The sequence below is a fragment of the Lytechinus variegatus genome, chromosome 17, assembly GCF_018143015.1.
Source record: "Lytechinus variegatus isolate NC3 chromosome 17, Lvar_3.0, whole genome shotgun sequence".
In the NCBI taxonomy this organism is placed as follows: Eukaryota; Metazoa; Echinodermata; class Echinoidea; order Temnopleuroida; family Toxopneustidae; genus Lytechinus; species Lytechinus variegatus.
The window spans coordinates 22,745,896-22,773,683 of NC_054756.1; the positions used below are offsets into that span (position 1 = coordinate 22,745,896).

General features: G+C 36.8%; 1 protein-coding gene across 1 annotated transcript; it reads left to right on the forward strand.

Annotated features, from left to right (window-relative positions):
* Positions 1–17: 17 nt before the first annotated feature.
* On the forward strand, positions 18–26,359 carry LOC121430823. Its single transcript, XM_041628236.1, has 17 exons — positions 18–484; positions 3,440–3,516; positions 4,610–4,817; positions 5,237–5,370; positions 9,306–9,516; positions 10,503–10,636; positions 12,058–12,265; positions 13,480–13,610; positions 15,048–15,179; positions 15,920–16,003; positions 16,505–16,780; positions 19,537–19,638; positions 20,392–20,513; positions 21,948–22,106; positions 23,636–23,813; positions 23,952–24,054; positions 25,087–26,359. Exons 1-17 carry the CDS (start codon positions 307–309, stop codon positions 25,440–25,442), a joined length of 2,793 nt encoding a protein of 930 aa, XP_041484170.1. The 5' UTR covers positions 18–306; the 3' UTR covers positions 25,443–26,359.
* Positions 26,360–27,788: the final 1,429 nt, after the last annotated feature.

Below are 27,788 nucleotides of genomic sequence, written 5' to 3' on the forward strand. Positions count from 1 at the left end.
TACATTTAAATGAAATATCACCACTGGCTGGCGCTAGAGACTAGTCAGCTATTGTTAGTGATCGTTGATAAGTACGTTTTGATGTAAACGAAACGCACATAACAAAGAAGAGCTGCGTTTTGTTGTTTGGGTCTAATCGCGAACGTATTTTGTACAGAAAGTCATAGCACGGCTGTATCGTCCATGGATCCTACTAGAACCCCATGATTGTACTCGTAACTCGATGGAAAAAAACATCAAAGTTGCGACCCTGTCCTACCACGTTTATAGCCCAGTTTGGGCATGTTGGGTTAGATATATGTGATTATGGCAGAAGACACCCGGGATAGTGTAACCGCGAGGGAGGAAGATATGAATGAAAATTCGTCCGATATTATAAGAGCAGATGAAGCCAGCAGTGTGGTTGAATTGGACGATATGGAGTTAACAGAAATCAGAGAAATATTTGTCCCAGACGCACTTTCTAAGCTGTTCAGCACAGATGGTAAGTTGCCAGTTTTTCTTAAGACGTGGTGCTGCTGGTGGTGGTGATGATGATGATGTAGCGTGTAGTTTTGGCGCCTACGGTGTCAGTTATTGTGGTGCCTCAGTATGAAGACACCCGGAAAAGATCCACGTACACCCTCGTAAACATCCTCTCACACTCAACCTCACCACCATGCACTCGAAGATAAGGTTCACTCTGGCGAAATGATTTTTGTAAAAATAGCAGGGGAGATGAAAATATAATTTGATGAAGTTTTGATCAAGTAATAATAGTAATAACGATACATATATATAAACAAAGTTGGAATGTACACTCTACCATATATATATAAATATATGGTAGAGTGCACCACAGCATGGGGCTCACGCGCGACTGCTCCCTACATGAGTAGGGGAAAGCGGGTAAATTGTGACACTTTTTTGCATTTTACAACTGATATGACATATTTTAGAAATAAGTACCTTGCCTTTAAATATGATTCTTGGGAAATATTTTCACCTATATACAACTTTCTACCCCCACATTGAAATTCATTGTGACCTTTAAAAAAAACGATGTCAAATGGCTCAACTTACCCCATATGTGGAGTAAGTTGTGCCACCTTCTGGGGTTAGTTGAGCCACAAAAACTATGTACAAAATGCATGCGGGAAGAAACAGCATGTCATTTTTTTATATCAAGTCTTTTCACTTGCTAATTCTCTATAAATACTAACATCCTCTAAATAAAAGTAAGAGAACTGTCATGTGAATTTACATCTTTCTGCCTGCCTATAAATGGCGTTTCATTTTTTTTCATCCTTATTACCATAAGAATTACCATGGCTCAACTTGCTCCATGTTGGCTGGCTCATAGTACCCCAGTCCGAACTTACTGGAATATTTTCACATCCACACATTTCTTATGCATCCATCATTTAAAACACTATGACAAGAACGAAGATTCATTCCTGGACTAGCAATAATGTTCTTATTTCTTTATTGTATTTAAAAACGAGTGTGGGTAAAAAGCACTCCTTTATTTTATACCCTTTTTTCTTTCTTTTTTGGCTAAAATTTGTATTTTTCCGTCTAAAAAAGTACTTTTTGTTCCAAAGTCGAAAACAATATGGTTGGGTAAAGGGTTATGTAATGGGTCATCAATACATGACATCACCACAATGTTTGACTCATCCGTTATTGGCCTGGGGGTGGTGGCTCAACTTGCCCCTATGCTAAACTTACCTTGCCTTCCCCTACTATGTATAAACTCCTCCTCCTAAAAAAAGGAAATCTGACTGATCGATAATCCCTCCTCGGTTTTAGCGAATATTAATGCATGTTTGATACCACTGAATAGATCATTCAATTTTCTTTAACATGATTTCCTACATAATATGATTATGGTTCACATGAGGTGCAGTACCTTAAAATGCGTGGCAAGGTCAAAATTCAAAAGTTGCAAAGTTACACAATATTACACACAAAGTTACACACTGTTCTTTTTCCCGTGATGATGAGTGAGTTTCTCAGCGATTTTGTATTGTTTCGCTAACATTAACATGGAATCAAACACACTTCTGCACAAACAAACACACAAAAAACAAACGAATATGCATGGGTATTTCAAATTACGACTCAAACCATGTTATCTCACAGAACATTACTACATAAACCACAACAAAACATCAAAAATGAAGAAGCAGGAGCTTGATTTGAATGGATTTTCATCTCTATTGACACAGACAAAAATTGATCCGTCATACCTATTTCTCGTTTAACAGCTTTTCAGTTCAGACCTCATCCACCATTTTTGAATCCTGCTCTTTTCGTGATGGCATTATCATGACAAGCATGGTATAGTGTTAAAGACAATTAATTGATTTCTTGAATGATGTCAAATATGAACTGTGTAATATTGGGAGTTGGAAGAGATTAACGGCCAAACTCAGATTTCCTAACTTTTTGAGGGGTTTATGCGAGATACAAAAATGATATTCACGAGTAATGCAAGTTTGCAATGCTATCATTTTCTTTATTCACTATTCACATATATACATGTGTGCATATATATATATATATATATATATATATATATATATATATATATATATATATATATAATATATTTATTTATTTGTGTGTGTGTGTGTGCGTAAGGGTGTGTGTATAATCATAGACAGTGCGTCCCAGGAAAAAAAACGAAGCCGTATTTTCCTGGGTTTTTTTTTTTTTTGCTTTGCTTTTGCTGCCATCTGTTCGGAAAAAAAAAATATTTCAATATCCATATTATCTACTTTTATTATGATACCTTAAAACGTAAACTATGATTTACGCAAAATCGGAGTTATGATATTTTAGATTTTCGCTTATTTTTCCACAAAAAAGTGAAATATTCTGTCACATGCAAATGAGACAATTGATGGTGTCCCTCATTCACTATCTCCTATGTGTTTTATTGTTTGAATTATACAATATTTTATTTTTTACATATTTGACAATAAGGACCAACTTGACTGAACCATAGAATGTTTAACAATGGTAATTCCACATAATCAGGGGAAATAAATCATCTTTCACATTGCTTTGATGAGAAAATTAGAATATTTCACATTTCATGTATTAAAATACAAAAGAAATAGAGAGTTATGCCATCAGTATCCTCATTTTCATACCAACCGGGATGTGCATATAAATTTAGTGAAAGTTGAAAACGTCATAACTTTCTTATTTTCCATCCGATTTTGATGAAATGTTCCGTGTTATCCTTGTTGGACTTTTATCTTTTTATCAAAATCAACATTTTTTTTGGGGGGGAGGGCCAGACTTCTCCTTAATATTCACCGAGTGGATACCATTGACCCACCTCCTTTCTATTTTCTGTTCATGGATGAATATACCCCAATTTAGTAGCCTAAAACCTCACTGCTATAAAGTATAAAGTTTAGATTAAAATAACCCTTTTGGTCCAACAGCTCTGCAGCTGCGATTTACGAGACCAGAGAAGCAGACCACGGGGTTGTTACAAGGGACAATCACGGATTACATGATGTAAGTAATTTAAGTAGAACTAACTCCCTGTAACAAGTTATAGCTTTTATGAAAAACAGAATAAGGTTAATAAAATTTTGGATAATAATTTAACAATTAGTATACAAAATAAATTTGATTGTCAAAATCACTTAAAGAAATGGTGCGAGCTGAAAATATTTATATTTAAATAAATAGAGCGAATGCTGAAAATTTCATCAAAATCGGATAACAAATAATGAAGTTATTGAATTTTGAAGTTTATCAATATTTTGTACAAGCAGTTGTTTGCACATCTTAATGAATATTCATCAGGTGAACTGATGATGTCCCATCCCCACTTTACTTTTTCTTATGTTATTACATGAAATCATAAATGTTTAATTTGTTCATACATGTATTATGGTGAAATAAGTTGTGGTAATGAATAACTAATGCATTCAATCATTTGTCAATCCTTGTTTTAGTTCTTGGAAGAAAACTTTTGAATAAACGTAATTTAATATAATAAAACACAAAAGAACAAACGGGGATTTGACATCATTCAGCCCACCTAATAAATATTCATAAGGACATGCCTAAAACTGTGTCTCCGGAATGAATACTAATCTTTAAAAATTCAATAGCTTTGTTATTTGTTATCAGATTTTGATCAAATCTTCAGCATTTTCTTTGTGAATTTTACTCTATTTATTGACAAACAAAATCTCCAGCCTGGACCATTCCTTTAATGATATAGAATTCCTCCAGTTTAGCTTTGTGACCCTTCCTCGAATTGCTTTACTCACTCCTGCGTGACTAAGGAATCATCTCAGTTCGAAGACGGGATTCATTTACAGGTCATTCGTATTTTTATGTAATAACATTCAATAAATCGTTGATAATTTCTGGTTTTGATTATCATGGGACACAATGTATGGGATAGTCTTAGTAAATGCGTATTTATTGCCTCCGTATAGAAAAAATACATTATTGTCCATAACATTAGGCCTGCATGTATGTATATTGATCTCGTGTACACGTTTTGTTAAACGCGGGTCTGTGAAAAAAAAGGGCGCGTAGAAAATGAATTGTCATTTATAAAAATGAAAGATGTTATTTTTATTGCCATCAGTTGGCAAGAATCCTGTACGAGACTCTGGCTGACTTTGAAAACTGGTTGTTCGGGACACCAGCTGGTAAAGAGTTCATGATAACAATTCTTCGGGAATTGCCCGAGCTCAAGGATCCACTTGAAGTGGGACTGCGCGGACTTTTTCATTTCCTGTATCCAGTTCTAAGCCAACTGAAGGACAGGTCTCATCCACATTTCCAGGACATAGGTATGCTTTTTTTAATAGAACTAGTGACATTTTATTTGCTGGGTATACTATATTCCCCAATCATGCCAATGAATAAAGATATAAAATTAAATAAAACAAGATAATTAATTAAGATAAAAATATTTATTGTAATAGAATTATACTGAATAAAATTAACAAATTACAATACAAATGAAATAAAGTGCAATACGATGCAACGATGAAAATTCTAAAAATAATTGAATTAGAATCAAGTAATACAAATAAGAAAGAAATGATTGCAATTTGGCCAGGAAACGACGCCTAATTAAATGTTATCAAAATAAATAAGCTATAAAGAAAGAATAATTTATTGCCACTCTGGAAAACTGAAAAACAAATGAAAGCATTTTTCCAAACTCCTTCAATAATTTCAAGTTTATTTTTGTTTCCTGGTTTAGAACAATGGTACTCGAATTACCACTTACTTTTGAAGGCTGCTGTCAACTTTCTTCATGGAGGAATTGCAAGGCTGATGGAAATGAATTCTGGGAAAGGAAGGGGTTCTTTTGATGTGTCAAGAATTATCAGACAGGTAATAATTATACTTGTTATTCAATTCAATTCAATTCATGTTATATAGCGCTAATACTTACTTACAAAAGTCTCTAAGCGCTCTACAGTATATGCAGCATAATTACCCTGGCTTAAGCAGTGCAGCTGTTACGCGCGCTGCGTTTCAAGGAATAAATTCCTGCCAGGTACCCATTTACCTCACCTGGGTTGAGTGCAGCACATTGTGGATCAATTTCTTGCTGAAGGAAATTACGCCATGGTTGGGATTCGAACCCACGACCCTCTGTTTCAGAGTCCGGAGACTAATCCACTGGGCCACAACGCTCCATTGTAGGTAGGTATTCCTTCCACGTGAAAGGTTATTTTGCAGATAGTAAGTTATCTAGATGACATAACACGACATTTGCTTCTGCGAATGTTTCTCCGTACTTGTCTAAGATGTAGGGTTAGGGTTGCAATATTTCTTGAACGTTTTTCTTATTATGGCGGCTCGGCTACAGCCTTGGTAATAATACGACACCAAGTATCAAAGCGAGGTTGATTATATGCACATAGTATACTGCGCTTTATAAACTATTATTATTACTATATCATTATCATTTTTATTATTATTTGAAATTTGGTTTGTTATTTTTGTCCTCCAAGAACTTAAAAAGGATTGACAAGAAAATGACATTACATGCATTAGGTATTTCATCTTACACCTCATGAAGTGTTCTATCCATTGCACTCATGGAAACTCATTGTCTGTATACTATTTGTTTTAATATGACACCTAGTGGCACCTAGATAGATCCTTGTCATTTGATAGGTTGTTTGATATCAATCATTCAGCACATTTTACAATGACTACGTCAACCGTGCAATTTTGGTTCCATACGATTTTGTCCATTCCACGCGCGCACCCAACCTGTAGGCACAGCAAAATAATAAAACCGGGGCCTGTGCTTGCAGCGCGCATGTTGTGCACGTGACATCAATATACCGATCTCGCACTGCATAAACATAAATTATTGTTCATCGACATTCATGATTTTAAATGGAAAAAAAATATAGGTGTCATATTAACCAAAAAATTAATGTTCTTATCACGGTAGATGCACATGGAACTTACCTTAAAGTACAGGACTCTTTGAATTGGAACCAGGCAAAGACTCATATTAAAAATCAATTAGAGAAGACAGTAGAGAAAGGTGGATAAAATTGATCGAACCACTTCTGGTACAGGGAGAATTCATGAAGGTAGTTCATATAGAAAATACCGATGTGACTGGAAATCGATTATATCTGTAATGCACCACAGGGTGTTATGAAATTCATGGTTAAATTTATGTGTATGCATATGTATGTGTGTTTTATTGTTACATATGTATTTTTAATGTATAATCTGTATTATGTTTACGTATTTTTTTTATGTTGGGACCCTGCTTACAAGCACTGTGCTTATTAAGGGTATCCCTCCATTTTTAAACAATATGTATCTGTATTTTATGTCATATTTTTATGTACACTTATTTTTAAAGATGGTAAATAATAAATTGAAATTGAAAAATTGAAAAAAAAAATGCAGCAACTGATAGTCTCCCTACAAACAAAAACCTGTACCGTTGAGGGGGGGGGAATCTCAGACAAATGTAATCTTTCGAACTCTACTGATACTTTGCACCATGTTGTCAATAATTGCGAAAAGATGCTCGACCGATATACCTGGCGCCATAACAACGTAATACACATCATACTAAAAAAACATAAAACCCACCACAAGCAATACCTACAGAGTTTATGCAGCATCGAAGGGGAAAGTATCAACGGGGGCACCGTACCACCACACATTATACACACCCAACAAAAACCTGGTATTTGCTACATTGACAACAATAATAAAACCATCACCATCGTCGAACTTTATACTGTACCATTCGAAACAAATATTGAAAACGTACATCAACGTAAAGGGCTCTTAAAAAGAATTCATAAAAAATAAGGAGGAAATTCGAGGGTTGAATGTTTACTACCAGTTGATAGGATAAATGTCTGACATTCCATATCTGACCAGAAAAGGTACCTTGACCGGCTCATTTTAAAAATAAATCAGCATTTATTAAGACTACACCTGACGGGACCAAATTCATCACTTGAGAGAGTAAAATGACCCTAATTCTTCCACCAATAAAAATGTAGTTCAATGGTGGTGATATATCTTTTTAATTTGGAAAAAGTAAGTTCAGTAGGTACCCTCCCTAGAATCAGTGTCAGATTGTCAGTCATATTCATTCATTTCTGTCAATCAGCATTATCAAATTTAAAAATTGATCAGTGGGTTGGCTCGAATGAATATGGCCTGCCAGTTGTGATTAGGCCCGTGTAACCTAAACAAGACAGATACGCAGGACTCGTACACGACATCACGGCAACAGGTTGGAAGAACAATCTCATATGCACTGAAATTGGTGCACGTGGTCTGATAACCCCCCAGAATAAATATAGAATGAAAGAAATACTCAATCTCAGTACCCATTCAGAAAGATATCCAGATATTAGGGACCAAATAGTTAAGATTGTTCTTTTTAATTCTTACGTAATATTTCAAGGCAGGCGTGAGGCAACATGGCAGATTGACCAATACATGAAAGTATAATTGAGATTTATATAAGTTAAAGTTAAATAATATGTTTACTGTTCCTTAATTTACCAATCTGATTATATTAACGCTTATTCAAATCTGTCATTCAACCCTACATACCACTATCTTCGTATACAAGTTATGGTAGTATTGTTCCATTCTCTACCCGCCCCCCCCCCCTTACTTCTACCCAAACTCAGTCTCCCCCCCCTTCTCTATCTTCCCCTCCCGCTTTCCCTTTATGCTACCTTCCCAGTGCCACTTGTTTGAATCTTTATTGTTACGACCGTTTGGATCTGCATCCATATATTTTTGCCATTTCATGACAATGTTATATACTGTAGTGATCAGTAAATGCTATATTATTTCGATCTCTCTTCTCTTTGCCTTTCTCGCTTTTTCTTCTATTTCTCCCACTCCCTCCCCCCCCCTCTCCCTCGATCCTATCTTTCTAGTGTTTTTTTTCTTTCTCTCACTCTTCTTCTTTCTTACTTCCTTTTCCCTATCTCTCACTGTCTCTCTCCATCTTACTGTGTACCATGTGAATGCATTCATCGTTGTTTGAATGTATTTGTAATGTATTTTAGATATTTAATGTTATAATCGCTATATTACTGTATCAAACAGTAATATAATAGTGTATCATGATTGCAATGTATAATGTACTCTGATTTATGTATCATGTAATAATGTAGTTTAACCTGCCGGCCAACCTGATATGTTGCCGGCCCTGGTTTTTGTTATGCTTGATCTTTAATAAAGACATGATATACTACTACTGTAGTGGGCAGACTTGTCCGGTGGAAGATGAACAGAATGAGCCATTCAACACTGCTACGCTTCGCTGAATAGATAATTTCATTTTACCTCATGAAGTATTATGCATAGGCGGCGGAAGCGGGGGGACGGGGGGGGGGGACGTGTCCCCCCTAAATTTTAGGTGGGGGGATGGTCCCCCCTAATTTTTTTTGATAACTTTTTTTTTGCTTGTTAATTTTTTTCCAGCGTCCCCCCCTAAAGTCACGTGGACCCTTGAAACGTGTGTTGTCCCCCCCCCCTAAAATTTAGGTTGATGACCTTTTTTTTTTTTTTGCTTGTCCAAAAATTTTGAGTAGCCACTCCTAAAATTTAGGTTTATAACCTTTTTTGGGGGCGCGCTTGTCCAATTTTTTACTTTTTACCTGTGTCCATCCCAAAATTTCAGGTGGACACCCCCTAAATTTTTTGGCTTCCGCTGCCAATGGTATTATGTCCTTTGCATTCATAAAACAAATCTTTATTTGTATATAACGCATAATTTTTTATTTTATTCTCTTTCTATTGAAATCAAGATACTGAATATTCGCCAGGTGAATGAACTTTTCACACGCCTTCCCAGCATATGCCGGACGCAAACAGGAATGACTTTCCTCAGATCGGCATATCTGCAGATTCCTCAGCAGGTGAGACCGAACGAGACGGCATTCCGCAATCTGCCCAACACGATTCTGACGACCTACCAGCAGCTGAAGGATCCTTCAAACCCTATCATCAGGCAAATAGGTAAAAGTCACAATAGAGTGCGAAAAATATGTGCTATTCTCCTATAGAAAAGACTATGATGATAAACGGTGATCATGATAATAGTACTGATAGGCTTATAATGGTTTATACGGAGCCTTTAAAGTGCCATCGACTTGACGACATACTTTGTCTTGTCATGTCGACACAATAACCATATTACGTCGACATGGCAAGATACGGTATCTTACCAAGTTGACTTATGAAATGTTACATGTCAACATAGCGAGATATTTTATCTTGCCAAGTCGACTTATAAAATGTTATAATGTCGACATGGCAAGATATGAAGTGTCCAAGGCCCGGCGAGAGTCCAAATATTTTGCCAAGTTGACATATAACTTTTTATATGTCGACTTGGCAAGATGAAATATATCGCCATGTTGAACTTTGTATAAGTCATCTTGGCAAGATAACGTATCTCACCATGTCGACATACAACATTTTATAAGTCACCTTGGCGGGATGATGTTTCTCGGCATGTCGACATAAAGGTTATTTTGTCGACATGGCAAGATATATGTCGCCAAGTCGTCGAGTCGATGGCACTTTTAAGGCTCCGTAAGTTTAAGAACGAAATGGGAATTGTGCTAATAATAAATATTGCAATGATAACAATAAATGTAAAATGGTAGTGATTTTTAGCTGATTGCTATGGAAGCATGAATGCGTATAAACGAGCAAACAGAGGACCGACGGCTAAGGTCCACGTGGGAATCGAACCCGGTCACCGGAGTAAGTAACCCTCGCTCTATCGACTGAGTTATCGCACCTTCTTGTTAATAATAAGAATGACAATGACTTAACTGATGCTTGGTATTGATAGTAATAATAACATTGAATCCAATATATTTATGAACGAATCTTGAGTATGGAAAATAATAAACACATTAAACATAAATGTAAAAAAATACCTGAAGTGCGTTTACAAAGTCTCTATGTTATTTGTCTTTTTAACCCATTTGCAGAAAGTTGGTTTGCGGACGCTGACGAGCTTTTGAAAATGGCTATAGATCTGCTACATGGAGCTTTATTGGGTCTGATAAATAATGGAGCCTGCAATGAATTTGGTCCACTCGACCTGACTGAGATGTTCAAAGAGGTATAAAGAAAGATTAAATTTAGTATTTTGTCAGAAGATGATTTTAAACTAAGAGCGGCAGAAGGTGTTTTTTTGTTTGGGGGCAAAGCCAAAAAAGGGCACTCAAATTTGGCATTTTGGTGCAGACGGATAATGTCATCATCTGCGTGAAGTAGTTGTGTAGTATTTAAGTTGAGCAACCCCTTTTGAACTGATATTTTATTGATTAAATGTATATTTAGACTTTTATTTTTTCTTCAAGCAAGAGTAACAAGCGAGCGGTTTGGAAAAAAAAACAAATATGGAAGCTGGGAAACTTGTTTTTTGGTCGAGTCTGGCGCTATTTACTGGTATGGACATTTCATGTGGTAAAACATGAAAACTAAACATTTCGAGCAGTTTTTTTGTTAAGAAAATGATGTAGGCCTAAATAATTGAAGCGAGCGCGAAGCGCAAGCTGAAACTGTTAATATACTGACCAGAAAAGGAACCTGATGAGGACTACATTAATGACTGATGAAAAGGGTGCATATCTCACCAATCTAGTAAAGCGTGCGCGAAGCGCTAGCCAAAAAAATAAATTCCAACGTGAAAAAAAATGAAATTTCTAAGCATTTTTTATAACCAATAACAGAACGAATACCTTACTAATCAATAGTTGATGCGAGCGCAAAACGCGAGCCCCAAAATTGTGATATTTCAACTTGAAAACTGGACATTTTAAACATTTGTTTTAATGAAAGACAGAATGAGTAGCTTACTACTTACTACGATAATTGATGCGAAGCGCGAGCAAAAAGTTTGATTTTCTAACCTAAAATGTTTTATGTTTTACTTAAAAAGGGTATTTCGTTTTATAAAGGGGCGAATTTCATTTTGAAAAAAAAGACACTATTCATTATGAAAAAGGGCATTTTATTCCTATTGGGATTTTTTGGGGGGCGGGGCAAGTGACCCCCCCCCTAGTTCCGCCGCCCCTGTCTTAAACGATGTAGAGCTTCCTGTTAAACGCGATTAGATTTATATATTTCATTATTATTATTATTTGTATTAATATAATTATCATCATCATAATTACGATCATTGTTTTTTGCTCTCTTAGGATATTGATACCCGTGGCGAATCGAGGAGAGTCCCTATTCGTGTTTCATTCCTTCAGCTGTCCGTTGTCTTTTCTCGTGAAATACCCTCCAAAAATTGCTCCCCTTTTAGAAAATCCTAGGTACGCCGCCATTGTGTTTAATATTACATGCTAGTCGTGCATGTTTTTAATAGTGTGCATTAAGATTGTGACTAGAATATTAATTATTGGGTCATATCCCTGTTTTTGGTTTTAAAAAAATATATAATTACTTCTACTGCCAAGTAGGTAAAACATTTCAAGAAATAAATAAGACAGAAGTTTTCCTAAGAATTAACCTTTTTTTTCTTTTTTTTCTTAGATTTTAAAAGCACTCCAGGTCTTTGAAGCCTCCTGTCACCAATGGCTATTTGAGACTGCTACTGGCAGGGACATCTATAAGACCATGGCTATGGAATTCCTTTCCCCTATACGTCCAAATGATGGTCAATATCAGAATATCCTTACCATGGTCGGTGTTAATTTGATCCAGGCGAAAGGAAGGTCGCATCCGCCGTTCGAACCAATGGGTAATATGGATAGTCCGATCATGAATATCAGTTGCCACAGCCTGTAATCTTGCAGACGGAGACTGCAGATGCTGTATTTGCCTTTTCTGAGCACGATGCTGTACCACGATACGTCGGTGAAACGTCTGATGCGCATGCAAAGTGGTCACTCCGGTCTCATGGTTAACGAAAGGCCGGAGTGTAAATACTTTTATTCGCGTAACATCATCAGGCTCATGAAGGCAACAAAAATAATGATAATAATAAAAATTACAAAATCTGCAGCCTCCGCTTAGATAGTAGGCTATGACTGCCATTAATCTCACAAATATGGACAAATACATGTAGATGCAAAATCTACATAGCCCTTTCTGATTTCATCGTCAAGAAAATCGCTTCACTATGTTTCTTCAACGTAAACATGTATTCTAAAGATTGTTTTCATTGTTAGGCCCTATATTTCAAATATTCAAATTTCGTAATTGTTTAAGTGTCATTTTCCTGAGTAGGGTTCTCAATATATACAAGTGAAATAAATGACGTCTAATACGCATGGTATGTATTTTCGTCAAGATCGCGCGATCAACATGAAGGCAGAGATATGAAGGGCAGGGAAGGGGAGGGGGAGGTAAACATACATGACATATGAGCTTTAACATTTTCTTTAATTTTATGATACATCCGTTCTGATCTTATTATATTACATGTAACACTAATAATTAGCAGTATTAGTGGTAGTAGTAGTAGTAGCAGGAGCAGTAGTGTAGTAGTAGTAGCAGTAGTAGTAGTAGTAATAGTAGTAGTAGTAGTAGTAATAGTAGTAGTAGTAGTATAGTAGTAGTAGTAGTAGTAGTAATAGTAGTAGTAGTAGTAGTAGTAGTAGTAGTAGTAGTAGTAGTGGAGCGTAGTGGCCCAGTGGATTAGTCTCCGGACTTTGAAACAGAGGGTCGTGGGTTCAAATCCCAGCCATGGCGTAATTTCCTTCAGCAAGACACTGATCCACAATGTGCTGCACTCAACCCAGGTGAGGTAAATGGGTACCGGTAGGACGCAATTCCTTAAGAAGCTGTGTGCGCTCTGAACGCCTAGCTTAGCTGGGTAATATAGGAGCGCATTGAGCACCTAACAAGGTGTATTTGTGCGCAATATAAATACCGTATATTATTATTATTATGCTTTATTATTATTACAATTTTAATATTATTTGATTTGATTTGTTTTGTATTCCTTTTCAGAACGGATGTTTGCAGAAGACAAGGAGCTTCTAACTCTTTTCGTGAACGCTTTCAGGTCATGGCTTGTGTGGTCCATAAACACTGGAAACAATATCAATCTGAGCCTGGGTGTACTGCGGATACTGAATGAGGTTGGTATTTAATATTCGTTGCATCATAGTTAAAGAATAGGCCCAGAGTTTTCGTCTAACGAGGTACTTAGAATTCAATATCGAGTGGATTTTGCCAAATGCACGTCAAATGGCGAAGAACAACTAAACAAGACTTTGATGAAAATGGATGATCCAAAACATCACTTTTAGAGATGATGAGATATTGCAAACTGCTTGTCCAGAAGGACCAAATCAAGGACTAAACTGCTGTGTTAATTGAACATTTTTTTTTGACAAAGACTTTTCTGTCCTTTGTCATTGCAGGCTTTTCACAATACAATTACTCTTTTTTTTTCAAAGAAAGTCTTTATTCAATATTTCTCCACAACGCATATAAACAAATGCAAAATGTATGTGATACATCAAATTCAATATCATACATTTACACAATACATAATTTAAATAAGCTCGATGTGCCTCGATTCATCATGTTGCATGTGCATAGTTCGTTCTATGTCATGCTGATACTTCAATTTCTTTTGAAATGATGAGAATGATAAGTTTCCTTTTAAACATTTAGTTGAAAAGATATCATATTTGGCATATAAAATATCAAAATTAAAAGAAGAATTTCCAGCTGGTATGCCAAATACAAAGTCATTAAAAGATAATTTTATTTCACTTTTAAGAGTGTATTTTTCAAATTACTCTTTTCTTGAATCCTCCGTGCGCATGTGGAGGAAGCGGTGCTTCGATCGGGAGTGGAAGATTTGTTCTTTCCTCTCTATTTCATGTCATTTGTTCGGTTTTGCAACATTTTCCCTAAACAAAAATCTGGACAAGACAAATACGTATCTAAAATTTGGCATCAAGATGGTAGACAAAATATGATTACGTATGTAAATCACCTAATGTATCATATATAAATAATTGAAGTGGTATTTTCTGTTTCACCATATATAAGATTGTTGCAAAGGTTGTCACAAAAGGTGTGTAAAGCTGACAGCCGTGGGGAAAAAAAAGATATTTATTTGAGCGGTTAGTGTTGCGGACGGGATGGCCATCATGTACATGCCCCTTTTTACATTGCTGCGCCAATAAATTGTAGGCTACATTTAAATACACCGTAGCAATAAGAACAATTAACCGCCGAATCAATGATAACCATCATATCGCATTTGCTACTGCTTCTTGGTTGAACGAAATCGACGCTTTAATTGATATTGTATGTGGATGAAAATTTTAAGAATGCTTGCACTCTTATGACCTAATTACATGTTTTGACAAAGTAGTCAAATGCGGTGGTTTGACCCAATATTTTTTATGCATAGTCCTCAATCGCAAAAAAATATATAAAATAAAAACCAACTTTTGAGAAAAAAGAACATTGACCTACACTTTGGTTTATTTGTTGTAGAATTCTCACTTTCAATAAATCAGTTCTTCTCTTTTGACCAAACTTCAACCTATTTCCAGATCAATGAAAAATATGGGTACCCAGTATCTCGCCGGTTGTTCTGGCTACAAGGTCTGGAATCTAGTCCACACTTACGCCATGATTTGATTCAGTACGTCAACAATAAAAATTCCCAGTCAAACATCTCCCAGGTAAGACTAACTTAATTCGCTTCTTTCATAAATTGGTCATAACGTGTTCAAATCACAAGCATACTCTTAAATGGTTTGGTAGTGGCGGATCTGAGAGGGTGATCTGAGTTGAGTTGGTTTGACCCAATAACGAAGAGATCCAACGTAATGCGTCCTACTCCCCCTCCCCCCCCCCTCTCTCAGCAGGTCCGTCATTGTTCTGCTTTTTAATACGTGACTCTCGTAAACAGGGAAGGGGTGTTGGAGTTTGATCCCACACTCCTTTCTTATTATTTTTGGGAAGCCCGAGGTGGTAGTTTAAACCCCTTACACCCCCCCCCCCTAGGTCTGCCGCTGTTTGGCTAGTGCTGGGAGAGTTGGAAATGTGGTTATAACTATTGCTTGAACGAAATAAAGTTCATAAAACGATAATGAATGGCTCAATTAGAACATATTTTAAGTCCGTTCATTTGTGTTACTACGAAACGTCATACACGGACGTCGAAAACGTATATATATTTTCTTAAATTGCTTATCCGGAAGAAACATTCATGAAACTTCGCGGCGCGACCTCAGATAGCGCAAAATGTAAAAGGGAAAATACCTACCCCCTTCCTGACCATATGTATTACTATTATCATGATTATAGTCAAAGAAGGGTTCTGATCTTGTAATATCTATACTTTTCCTCGTATTTTGAAAAAAAAAACATAAGTGATGTGTGCGTTTAATCTCTTTGTATTCTCATTTGATAATATAAGGCATTCACGTGGCTTGATGCACCCTTCCTCCTCAATGTCAGAACGAAATGGAAATACGTGTCGCTTGAAGCTGTTCTTACCATGGTAAGAATTGCTGTTCAAAACTATGTATGCTTATCATAATAAATAAGAAATTAATAGAAAAAAAACAGTTTTAAGTGCTTCTATTTCCTGGTAATATAAGAACCCAAATCGTATCTCTGAACACTTTTTTCCAACTCTTAAAACGTTTAAAAATGTAGCAATACGTAGATTAAGGAACCCTTTTTTCATCGACTGTGATGAAACATTTTTTTTTTCTAAATCACAGAGACACTATGCATCATTTCCCACCAGGGACTTTGTTATAACGAATTCCCCTGTAAATCAATTTTGTATGATATACATGTGTCTAATTCAAGTTTTGGTTTTCCTTTGGCGGTTTGTTTTTATTATAAGAGGCAGTCTATATTAAGATTTGGTATATACATGTAAGAACAACGAGGAGCGAAGATAGAACAACAAGCATGACAAGCAGAAGTCAACGTATAAGGGTATATTCTGTAGTGCATTCATTTGTTTAAACTTCGTTTGTCATAATTTCAGGAACGCGACATGTTGAATGCAGACAAAGAGAACAGCATCAGAAGGCAGATTAACAAGACAATCTATGCCAAATGGTTTCCACAGGCCCGGGTCCCAATCATACCAACCAGTCTTCAGTTCCACGTTGATCGCGACAATATCGTCCAGACTGCGATCGATAACGTGGACAAGTACTGGAACGAAGATGAGGACTCGGTATGCGAGTCCATCTGGCTGAAGCCCTTAGGTGTAAACTTCGAAAGAGAGTCTGCCATAGATTTGGGAGGTCCCAGTAAGGTAACCAATTATCTGGTAGCGGACGTTTCATTAATTTCTTTTATTTTAACACAACGCTTTAGCCGCATCGTGAATTTATGGCACAACCACCCGCCCCGGGCGCAGATCCTGCTTTCGTCAATGAGGGGGGGGGGGGGGGGGCGAAGATATATTTTCATCCACATTTTCCTTGATCGACCATCAAGAGCATTTTATTTTGGAGGGGGGTGGTTAAGGTAGTCTTTGTCCTTTTATAGGCTGAAACACATTTTAACCATTTTTTACAATAATTTAATGCGAGCGCGAAAAGCAGATATTGTTGATACACTGACCGGAAAAGTAAAGGGGCCGTTTTAAGGCCTTTTGCAGTGGTTCATTTGTAGAATGCATATCTCATCAACCAAATAACACGACCGCGATGGTCTAGCTGAAATCTTTGATAAAAATTATTCTGACCAGAAGAAAAAAAAATGGGTATCACACTAAGAAGTTGGTGCGTGTGCGAAGCCCGCACTGAATATTGTTGATTTTTTTTTTTCTGGAAACTGGACAGCTTGAATAGTAAGCACGTTAGTAATATACGAGCGAGAAGTCCGATCTGGTTTTTTTTCCAGTTATTTATTTTTTTTTTTTTGGGGGGGGAGGGGCTATACATAGGCAAGAAAAACGCAACATTCTAAGCATTGTTGGTGTAACGAACCATTTAAAGAATTGGAGTTATAGGTGTACTATGGACCAATCTATTTGAAGTAACTGTGCCTGAGGGCTCGCTTTAGCACCCCTTGCGTGAAGTGTTCATTTTTTCTACACTTTTTACGAGAATTGTAATAAAATCCTCTCTTCCCTGTGTAGTGTAAATATAGAACCAGATTAATCATTTTGCATTGAGAGATTATTACTGTCTTGTTGAACGTGTTAAACCTAGTAGCCAGGGTTTCGAGAGGCACACCTCCATCAAAGTGTAACTATAGTGCCCCCGTGTTACTGCACTGGAATTTAAGATGCAGAGAAATAATCTTCGGACAATTACCTAGACCAAGTCCATATTTTATTTTTTCCCACTTTTTTATTGTATTGCTATGGACTCCCCCCCCCCCCCCCGACATCATATTAAAACTGTCTTCAAGCATTTAGGTACATGGTAATAAATTATAATAGACTTCAGGGGCGGACCCAGTTTCGCCTATTTTCCCCCCATATTTTCCCCGATCAGCCGCTCAAAATTGATTTGTGTTTGTTTCTTTGAAGGGGTAGTAGTAACAGTCACTAAAACATTCTTTTAAAACAACACAAATGTATAATAATCTCATGAGCCCTGTGCAAATGGGGCGAGCGCGAAGCGCGAGCTATTTTTTATTATTATTATTTTCTTTGGGGGGGATTACTTTTACAGTGCATTTGTCCTGATAATTGAACATTCTGGGCAATGTTTGTGATCCTAAACAAGATGCGAGCAGAACGTTTTAAAATACATTCTAGTCTGATCAAAACGGTACCTGTTAAAGACTGTTTAGTTAGCTATGAAGACAATACACATTTCAACAATCGATTAATGCGAAGGGCAAACTGATGTTTTTGATAAAGAACAAGATGCCTATCTCAATAAACATGCGTGTGCGTTTGAAGCGCAAGCTTCAAGTATTTGATATTCTGGTCTGAAAAAGGGTTTAATCTAAGCAATATTTCAAGCACTGTGTAGGAAAATTGGAAAGTGGATAGGGATTGCACTTAATAAATCACGCGAGCGCGAAGCGCGAGCTGATATATTTTTATATATTATTTCAACCTACGGCCGGGACATTTTTAGAACATTAGTCATTATATTAAAATGATGACTATCCTTCTATTCATCTTCCTAAGCGCGAGATGAACCTTGCCGACATTCCATTCTCAAAAAGGGACACTTTATAGGAAGTCATAAATATTTATATTTATTCATAAATCTATCATGTCTAATAGGCCTATTGAGAGCGCGAAATTTATTGATAGCGAAGCCTAATATCTGGATAATAATTTTAAGCACTTATGTAATTATGAATATGATGCATTGGTGAATATATTTTTATCAATTGATTATGCGAGTGCAAATTACGAGCCGAAATTTTTCATTCATAAATTATCATGGAAAGGGGATTTAAAAAAGTTTGTTATAGAATTATCATAGAGATATACATAACTCATTAAAAATACGGGCGCGCAGCGCTAGCTGATACGTTTAGACAACCAGACATGAAAAGGGATATATTTAGAACATTATGGAATACACGAATACACGGTACTTGACAAATCAAATAATGCGAACGCGCAGCGCGAACTGATTTTTTTTATATTTAGACCATAAAACGGACATTTTACGAAGTATTCTTTTAAAATTAGTTTGTAAATCAAACAAAATAAGGAAAGATCGATGTCCGAGGTAAAATACGTTTTGTATATTGACTTTGAACTTGATGTTTTAAGCTCTATATCAGTCTATAATATATTGAGCAAGATATGTATCATCGATTAGGCAATGCGAGCGCGAAGCGCGAGCAAAAATTTTATTAAATTGTTTTATTAATTTTTTTTTCAAATTGACCCCTCTTTTTATTTTATTCACTCGTCTTCCTCCCCTATTTTCTTTTTTTTTTCTCCTGTCTTTAACCTTCTCGTTTTTTCCTTTCTTTCCAATTTTTCTTTTTTTGTTTTGCTCCACCAATGGGGGGGGGGGCTAGCCCTCTCCCCCCATTCGCCTATGGACTTCCTCTAGAAGAATAACAACTCTGGTTTCTCCACAGGATTTCTTTCATCACCTATTCTCCGCTTTGTTGGACCCACATATGCCCATGTTCAGGAAGATTGATGACCAAGCTACGTCATCACATGTGTGGTTCAACGAGGTAATGGTATTTCGCTGCCCCCCTCCCTTCCTCCCCTATGTTAAAAAATGGAATAACGAAAAAGTTAGATATTTTTGGAGTTAAGTCACTGTTATTCATTTTTCAACATCACACAATTTCCACCGAGTACTTTTGATGTCTGGAAAATAAAATTTTAATGTCATTTGGTCATATAATATCCCGTTTTATTTTAAAATTGCATATCCACCCCCCCCCCCCCTTTCGATTTTCTTTTTCTCTCGAGATAACGACCATGTGGCTAGCCCGTCACCCATGACGTACTTTACAAAACTGGATAGTGAATTGTACCGTAATTATTTTCAATCAATCAATTATGCCGATTAATGCATAAAATAATTATTCGGCTGTAACTTTTTCTATTAGTTCCGGTGTAAATCTTGGATGACACGACTTCAATCTCAATTGCCTTTTTATCAGTAAAAGTGTCTTAAATTCTCTTTATTTGTCATTGTTGTTTTGCTCGCTTGTTCTGCTTATAAAATCCCTATCCAAATTATGAACACGAGCCGCATCGTATTTTCTAATCCAAGACTCACTCCTAAATCTTTGTCATTATTCAGTGCTCCCAGCAAAAATAAAAGTCTTTTTTTTTGCCAGAGTTTTTCATTATGATATTGTCAATGGCACAAATTTTGTTTGCCAACAATTTTGTTAATTTGCCAGAGATTTTGTGCTGCAATAGTTCAATCTTTATCTTGCTTTATGATGGATCATATTTTTTTCGATTTGCAGCATTATGTTGATTACAAAACATTAGAGAAGATTGGACTCCTTTTTGCTCTAGCAATATACAATGGAGCTGTGACGACAGTGCCTTTCCCAGAACAACTCTATGAAAAACTCCTTTCAAACAGGTGCGTATGAGCCTGCATAGCCTGCAAGAAGCTCGCGTTCCTGTTAACGCATGGATCGTTGGGACCCACTGGTTTGAACCCCCGGACTTTGAAACAGAGAGCTGTGGGTTCAAATCCCAGTCATGTCGTAATTTCTTTTAGCAAACAAGTGGAGTGCATCTGACAGTCTCACCTGCATCACGCGATTCAATATGGCAGCAGTGTCGACTATGAAAACTAATATTAAATACTTATTCATAAAAAACACATTTCATGTAATGATACAATAAAGGATGTTTGACCTTGATCATGCGACCTAAGACTTGTCAGTGATACTTAATTACCCCTATATCTACATTAAACTTAGAACGGTATGACATAAGTCTAATAATTACCTCCGAAATGGCGAAAGTTCATTGACCTTAAATGACATGTTACTTTGGTCATGTGACCTGAAATTCGCACGAGATGTTCGATGATGCTTGATTACTCTTATGTCGAAGTTTTATGAACTAGTTAAAATGGTTATTCAACCCCCCCCCTCCAAAAAAGACATAGTTAAAGTTCATTAACCTTTGACCTTAGCCATGTGACCTTAAGCTTGCACAGAATGTTCAGTGATACTTGATTACTCTTATGTCCAAGTTTTATGAACTAGACCAATACACTTACAGAGTTACGATGGTATTTCACAAATACCCCCAACATGGCCAAAGTTCATTGACCTTAAATGACCTTTGACCTTGGTCATGTGACCTGAAACTCGCAAAGGATGTTCAATTATACTTGCTTACGTTTATTTCCAAGTTATATGTATCGGAAAAGCGGCGCCTTTTGTCTCACTCTTCTATGCAGATAAGAGAGAAAAAAATCGATGCACAATAAGCTGTATGTTAAACCTAGGTGAGATAAAGGGGTCAGACAGGAAGTAATTGCTCCAAAAAAAAACAAGAAGACGAATTTGTGAGCACCTGGATTGGTTTGCCGAGCTTAACCGGAGAGAGAAGATGGATACTGCCTATACAAATTATCCTTTGCTTTTATTATCGTTAATAGTAGTAGTAATCGTAGTAGTAGTAGTAGTAGTAGTAGTAGTAGTAGTAGTAGTCAGTGGCCATGGTGGCGGACCGTGACCCGGAGACAATCACTGTATGGTTTGTGAACAATGCTGTGCCCCTTCAACATGTTCAATGCTTTGTCTCCTCCGGGTCTCGGTCCGCCACTGGTAGTAGTATTAGTATTATTATTAGTAGTAGTAGTAGAAGTAGTAGTAGTAGTAGTAGTAGTAGTAGTAGTAGAAGTAGTAGTAGTAGTAGTAGTAGTAGTAGTAGTAGTAGTAGTAGTAGTAGTAGTAGTAGTAGTAGTAGTAGTAGTAGTAGTTATAGTGTTATTATCAACATTATAGTACATTCTCATGGAACTGCTCTGTTCCCTCTCCAATTTGTCTATTCGCAGAGATCCAGATGTTTCTGATCTAAAGAAAATGGACCAAGACTTTGCCAAACAGCTCTATATGCTTCGTGAACTGAAGGAAGAAGACGTTAATGCGCTGGAACTTGACTTCACTGGTCTGCGACCAGAGGGTGATACAATAAATGTCTCGAAGGACAATTTGTAAGTTTGTGACTCCGGGTACATTATGTACAAAATGGTTTGTGAATAATGCATGATTTTATTTCTCAAGCTCATGACGGGTGATCGGATGGGCAGTCGTAAGAAACAGTCTGTTACTAATACTAAGTTCATGGATTCCTTCGGCTGTTCGGGGTTTATTTCAAAATTTTAGAATGTCTTAATAATACATCTGGGGCCCATTATACATAAAAAACAAGGAAACAAATACACATAGCAAGATGCAAGTAAGATTTTTAAAAGGGCTAAGATTGTATAAGGATAATTACAGTACATGTATAAAAAATGACCATGAAATGGGAATCTGCAAAAGAACAAAGCAAATGTTCTGTCGAGGCAGTCCCTATGGACAGTAAAATATAAAATTCAAGACTTGTACTGATAAAATAAACATATAATAATTAGGAAATATGATGGGATAAATTAAATCAAGATGTTTGATGGTTGAAAAGAAAGTTTTTCAACTTGGACTTAAAGGAATTTAAATATGAGATTTGTTTGATGTATGTGTTTTGTATAATTTAAATATGAGATCTGTGAGAGTTGCTATGATAGCAAGTAAGAATTTGACGCTGTTTTGGGACTTAAAGCTGACGCTGTACCTTTATGAAATGGGCCCCTGAAGAAAATTTAATCCTAAAATTAATTGGTTATTTTGTCGCCTGACAAGACGGGGAGGGGGGGGGGAGGATTCATCCCCCTCCCTAATTATCGCATAATCTTCAAAATTGTAATTTTCCACAACAAATCTCATAACTTATACATTATGCTAATTTATGCATAATATTGAAGAAATGCTCTAATTAATGACGGTCTTCAAACTGCGTTTTTTTTTATCACAGACTCTTTGTAGGATTTTTATTATGGTGTTCTGAAAATATGTAGATATCACACTTGTATTATATATCTTATATGTTGATGTATATCGTATTTGTTTTGATTTTTTTTCAATCACTAGATGAAATATATTGCGTTTGATCCGGAAAGTATAAATCATTACACATTTATGAAAATTGACTAAAGACTTAATTTGCAGTAGATTTTTACACGATCTCACGGGTTTGAGCAATTTCGTTTCTGACATGCTGCATAATTTCGGGACCAGGTGCCCAGTGGTTAGTTCTAGCACGTGATGGTCATGGGCATGAATGCGTTTCGTTTTTCTTTTCTTCTCCTTTCTTTCTTTCTTTCTTTCTTTAAAAAGTATTACTTTTGCCATATGTACCTTGTTTATTGCACGTAGTATTTTGTACAAAATATTTTGATGGATAAGACTACGTCATACTACTTCATATTGAAGGTTATACAATGTTGGTATTTCACTTTTGCAGCACACTGTGTATTTTGGTCGTAACATATGATCATAATTATTTGTATCTATTCTTCGTTCGCAATGGTCCGCATTTTAATTTGAAATTATATGACGCGCATAATAAGTTTCGTTTCCAATTTAGAAGCAGTACCTGATGAAAAATTTCGACGACATTGTTTTTTTTCGTTGTGCATCGTAGGGAAGAGTACATCAGTGATATGGTAAATAAGAAATTGGCCATTCCACAGCTTACAGCCTTCGCCAAGGGATTCAACAGGATAGCTTCAAAGACACCTCTAATGAAAAATATCTTCAAAGCAGAAGATCTGAGAGATGTTGTCCTGGGAGAAGAACTGGACTGGAACGCTTTCAAATTTGTAAGACATTTTTGTCCTTTTTTGTGTGCGTTTTGTTATAACTTATAAGATAAACAATGCGAGAGTCTCTGCAAGCACAGAGTTAAATTTGACACAAATGTATGCTGATGTCCATTTTAACTTTTACTTGAATTTTAGAGTGCTATGTACCAATTCCCCTACGAACCAGACCATCCGGTCATCAAGATGTTCTGGAAGGTGTTTGGTGAACTGGAGGAACGGGAGAAGAGACAGTTTCTCAGTAAGAACTTTTAGTTAGAAACTAAATTTTCGAGCTAAATGTCAAGCTATTGAATAGTCCGCAATGACTTCAACACATGTCTCGATGATATGCGTTGTCTGTAGAGTTGCCTAAGCTTATTCGATTTTAATTAACCCATATTGATTCCATCGATGATTTAGCCAATGACTATTCAAAAAGTAAATTCAGACATTCAAAACTAATAAAGGAAGAACCAGAAATAATTCGAGAAAATATATTTGAAGAAAAACAATGATGGTGGTCACTATAAACGGTTTCGAGCGAATGGCGCTGATTTTTTTTTCCGAAGCTTATATTGTTTTGGAAACCAGAACAATTACCTATACTTATTTCGAACATAATACCTATTATTGTCATACAATGTTCAAATGTTTGGTAAATATTCAAATTCATCGTCTCAATATCATGAATATTAGCAATGAAACACAAGTACGCATTTCAGAAACTGGTTAATTTTACGAAAAAGAAGGGAGTCTGTCACTTCGAAGAACCACGCATAGGCTACCATGATTGGGGGCGTCATGGTCCTCGCTTTATCACAGTCTATACAATACTCAAAGTATAAGCTCAAGATGGCTCCTTCGCGCTATTTAGAAAATCAGCCGTGTTTTAGTGCAGAAACCTTGGTTAAGCATGCAGGTTAGGATATTGCTCCTATAATCAAATGAGAGGATAATGTTATGACGCTTCGATTGAAATTTCACTCTTTTATTCTTTAAACAATATTTAATATTTAAGTAATATTGTGACAAGATAATGACGATAAATAAGAAAGACATGGAAAGGTTTCATCAATTAATTTGTATTTATTGAGACTAATGACCCTTTGATATAAAAAAATAAAATCGATGGTGTATTCGGATGGCACTAATGACATAATGGCAATTTGCAAGCTCTGGTTAACACTAATTGAGTAACTGATGGCTTTAAGAGATGGTTCATCATGTCCATACAAGCACTTTAATAATTTCTAATCGTCTTTCGGTTTTGATTTTGTGTTGTTTCTTGCAGAATTCCTTACCGGCGCTGACCATGTTCCAGTCGGTGGCTTCGTCCGCTTTCCAATCCGACGCTTGAACAACATGGCTAACAAATACCGGGATCCTGTTCATCCTGACAAGTACCCGGAACCTGGCCAGCTGATGCCCGAGGTCATGACGTGCAGGGGATACCTATCCATGGATCTACCCGAGTACGAGTCCGAAGAGGACTTGCGTTTCCGACTCAAGTTAGCTATCCAGACATCCGGGTTCCACCGGGAGGGTCAGCACGCATCCTCTGCCACCGCCCCCTGTTCGCAATCCCCAATGCTTCGGCAGGTCGTGCACGTCGGCGTACAGCTTTTGATGGGCGGAAGCCGCGGATAGTCCAGGATTTCGGTAGCTCTTTGGTGCCAGTATGGCCATGGAATTGTGGAATCGAACATGTCGAAAGCGTTCACTAGTTTGTCCCGAAAGTCTAATAGGATACATAATGTTGATAGGCAGGCCAGGCAAGCCTGAATTCATTGAGCATGGAGAGATACGACGTTGTAAAGCGCTTGAAGCTTGAAGACATCGTTCTGAGGCACTTTGCTGAGAGAATTTCGAACAACCAAAAATACATGTAAAAGAAAAAGCAAATAAAACGTTATAGCACAAACCAATGAATTATCATTATTATCATTACTATTTCATCGATAACATCAGCTTCACCATGTTCACTGTCGTTATTGTTATTAGATAGGCAATATGACGTGACATGTATATGTTCGTACTGTTACGACCCTGCGGGCAGGAGTTTCGTGCACGGTCATTTATAAAATATTCTTCAGTGCAAGTAATAATCTTTCAAGTAGAACATATTTTCGTCAGTACTGTGTGGAAAGAAATACATGTAGGTTTGGGGAACTTGTCCCATTGGCACCACCGATTGCGCCCTAGGTGAAGGAATGTTTTAAATAGCGCCCTTAACCCTAAAAGGACTGGGCTATTTGAGATTTATTGAGGACGGGGGGGGTCATCATGCCCCCCCCCCCCTTCTGATCTGAGTCGGATAGTCTTCAGTCACAGACCCTGATTGAATCTTTTATCAACAAGTGTGTCTCCACGCAGACCTTCAGCACACAAGGCATGAGTAGGCTGCAATTCAGACCCTTTACTCGAGTGAAGGGTTTGCACAGCAGACTATGTGGCGGACGCTCTAGCAACTGAGCCAGCATACTGGATATTATGTCGAAATCTATAACAAAATTTATTTTTTTAATGAAAAATATCATTTTTGTTTAACTCGTTTCGCTTTTCTACATATTTTCTTTTTTCCGGGTGGGGGATGGGGGGGGGCAATGCAGGTGTACAGGTGATGAAATGAGATGCAAAACATTTTTTTGTGTGTGTTTAAATGGATTTGATCATCAAGAATTACATATAAAAATCATACCAACTCCCACCCCCCCCCCCCCGAGCTAAACGATGTAGGATCTATTCTTTACATTGCGCTTTAATGGCACCCGTGATAAAGTATATGGAGCTAGTTCATGAAACTTGGAAAATAGGATAATCAAGTATTACTTCACGTCCTGCTTGAGTTTCAGGTCTATGTCCAAGGTCAAATGTCATTTAGGGTCAATAAACTTAGACCAAGTTGGGAGAGTCAATATTGAAATCTTAAACTAAGGTTAAGTTTTTAAAATGTCATAACTTAGAAAGCATATGGACTGAGTTCATGAAACCTGGCCATAAGGGCAATCAACTATTGCTAACCATCATGCCTGAAGTTTAAGTTACATGACCCAGGTCACTTTGGCCAGGTTAAGGGTATTTGTTGAATTACCATCACTTTGAAAATACAACAAGTGTGTCTCCACGCAGACCTTCAGCACACAAGGCATGAGTAGGCTGCAATTCAGACCCTTTACTCGAGTGAAGGGTTTGCACAGCAGACTATGTGGCGGACGCTCTACCAACTGAGCCAGCATACTGGATATTATGTCGAAATCTATAACAAAATTTATTTTTTTAATGAAAAATATCATTTTTATTTAACTCGTTTCGCTTTTCTACATATTTTTTTTCCGGGTGGGGGATGGGGGGGGGGGCAATGCAGGTGTACAGGTGATGAAATGAGATGCAAAACATTTTTTTTTTGTGTGTTTAAATGGATTTGATCATCAAGAATTACATATAAAAAATCATACCAACAACCACCCCCCCCCCCCGAGCTAAACGATGTAGGATCTATTCTTTACATTGCGCTTTAATGGCACCCGTGATAAAGTATATGGAGCTAGTTCATGAAACTTGGAAAATAGGATAATCAAGTATTACTTCACGTCCTGCTTGAGTTTCAGGTCTATGTCCAAGGTCAAATGTCATTTAGGGTCAATAAACTTAGACCAAGTTGGGAGAGTCAATATTGAAATCTTAAACTAAGGTTAAGTTTTTAAAATGTCATAACTTAGAAAGCATATGGACTGAGTTCATGAAACCTGGCCATAAGGGCAATCAACTATTGCTAACCATCATGCCTGAAGTTTAAGTTACATGACCCAGGTCACTTTGGTCAGGTTAAGGGTATTTGTTGAATTACCATCACTTTGAAAATATATGAAACTTGGACATAAAAGTATTCAAGTATTAATAATAATAATTATACTTGCTTATATAGCGCTTAATACTTACTTTGTCAGAAGTCTCTAAGCGCTCTACAGTATATGCAGCATAATTACCCTGGCT

Bases quoted from the DNA above. Each gene is read 5' to 3' on its own strand.
- LOC121430823 (XM_041628236.1), top strand. From the start codon at position 307: ATGGCAGAAGACACCCGGGATAGTGTAACCGCGAGGGAGGAAGATATG. The intron at 3,517-4,609 runs GTAAGTAATTTA...TATTGCCATCAG, and splicing joins ACAATCACGGATTACATGAT to TTGGCAAGAATCCTGTACGA. The intron at 20,514-21,947 runs GTGCGTATGAGC...GTCTATTCGCAG, and splicing joins GAAAAACTCCTTTCAAACAG to AGATCCAGATGTTTCTGATC.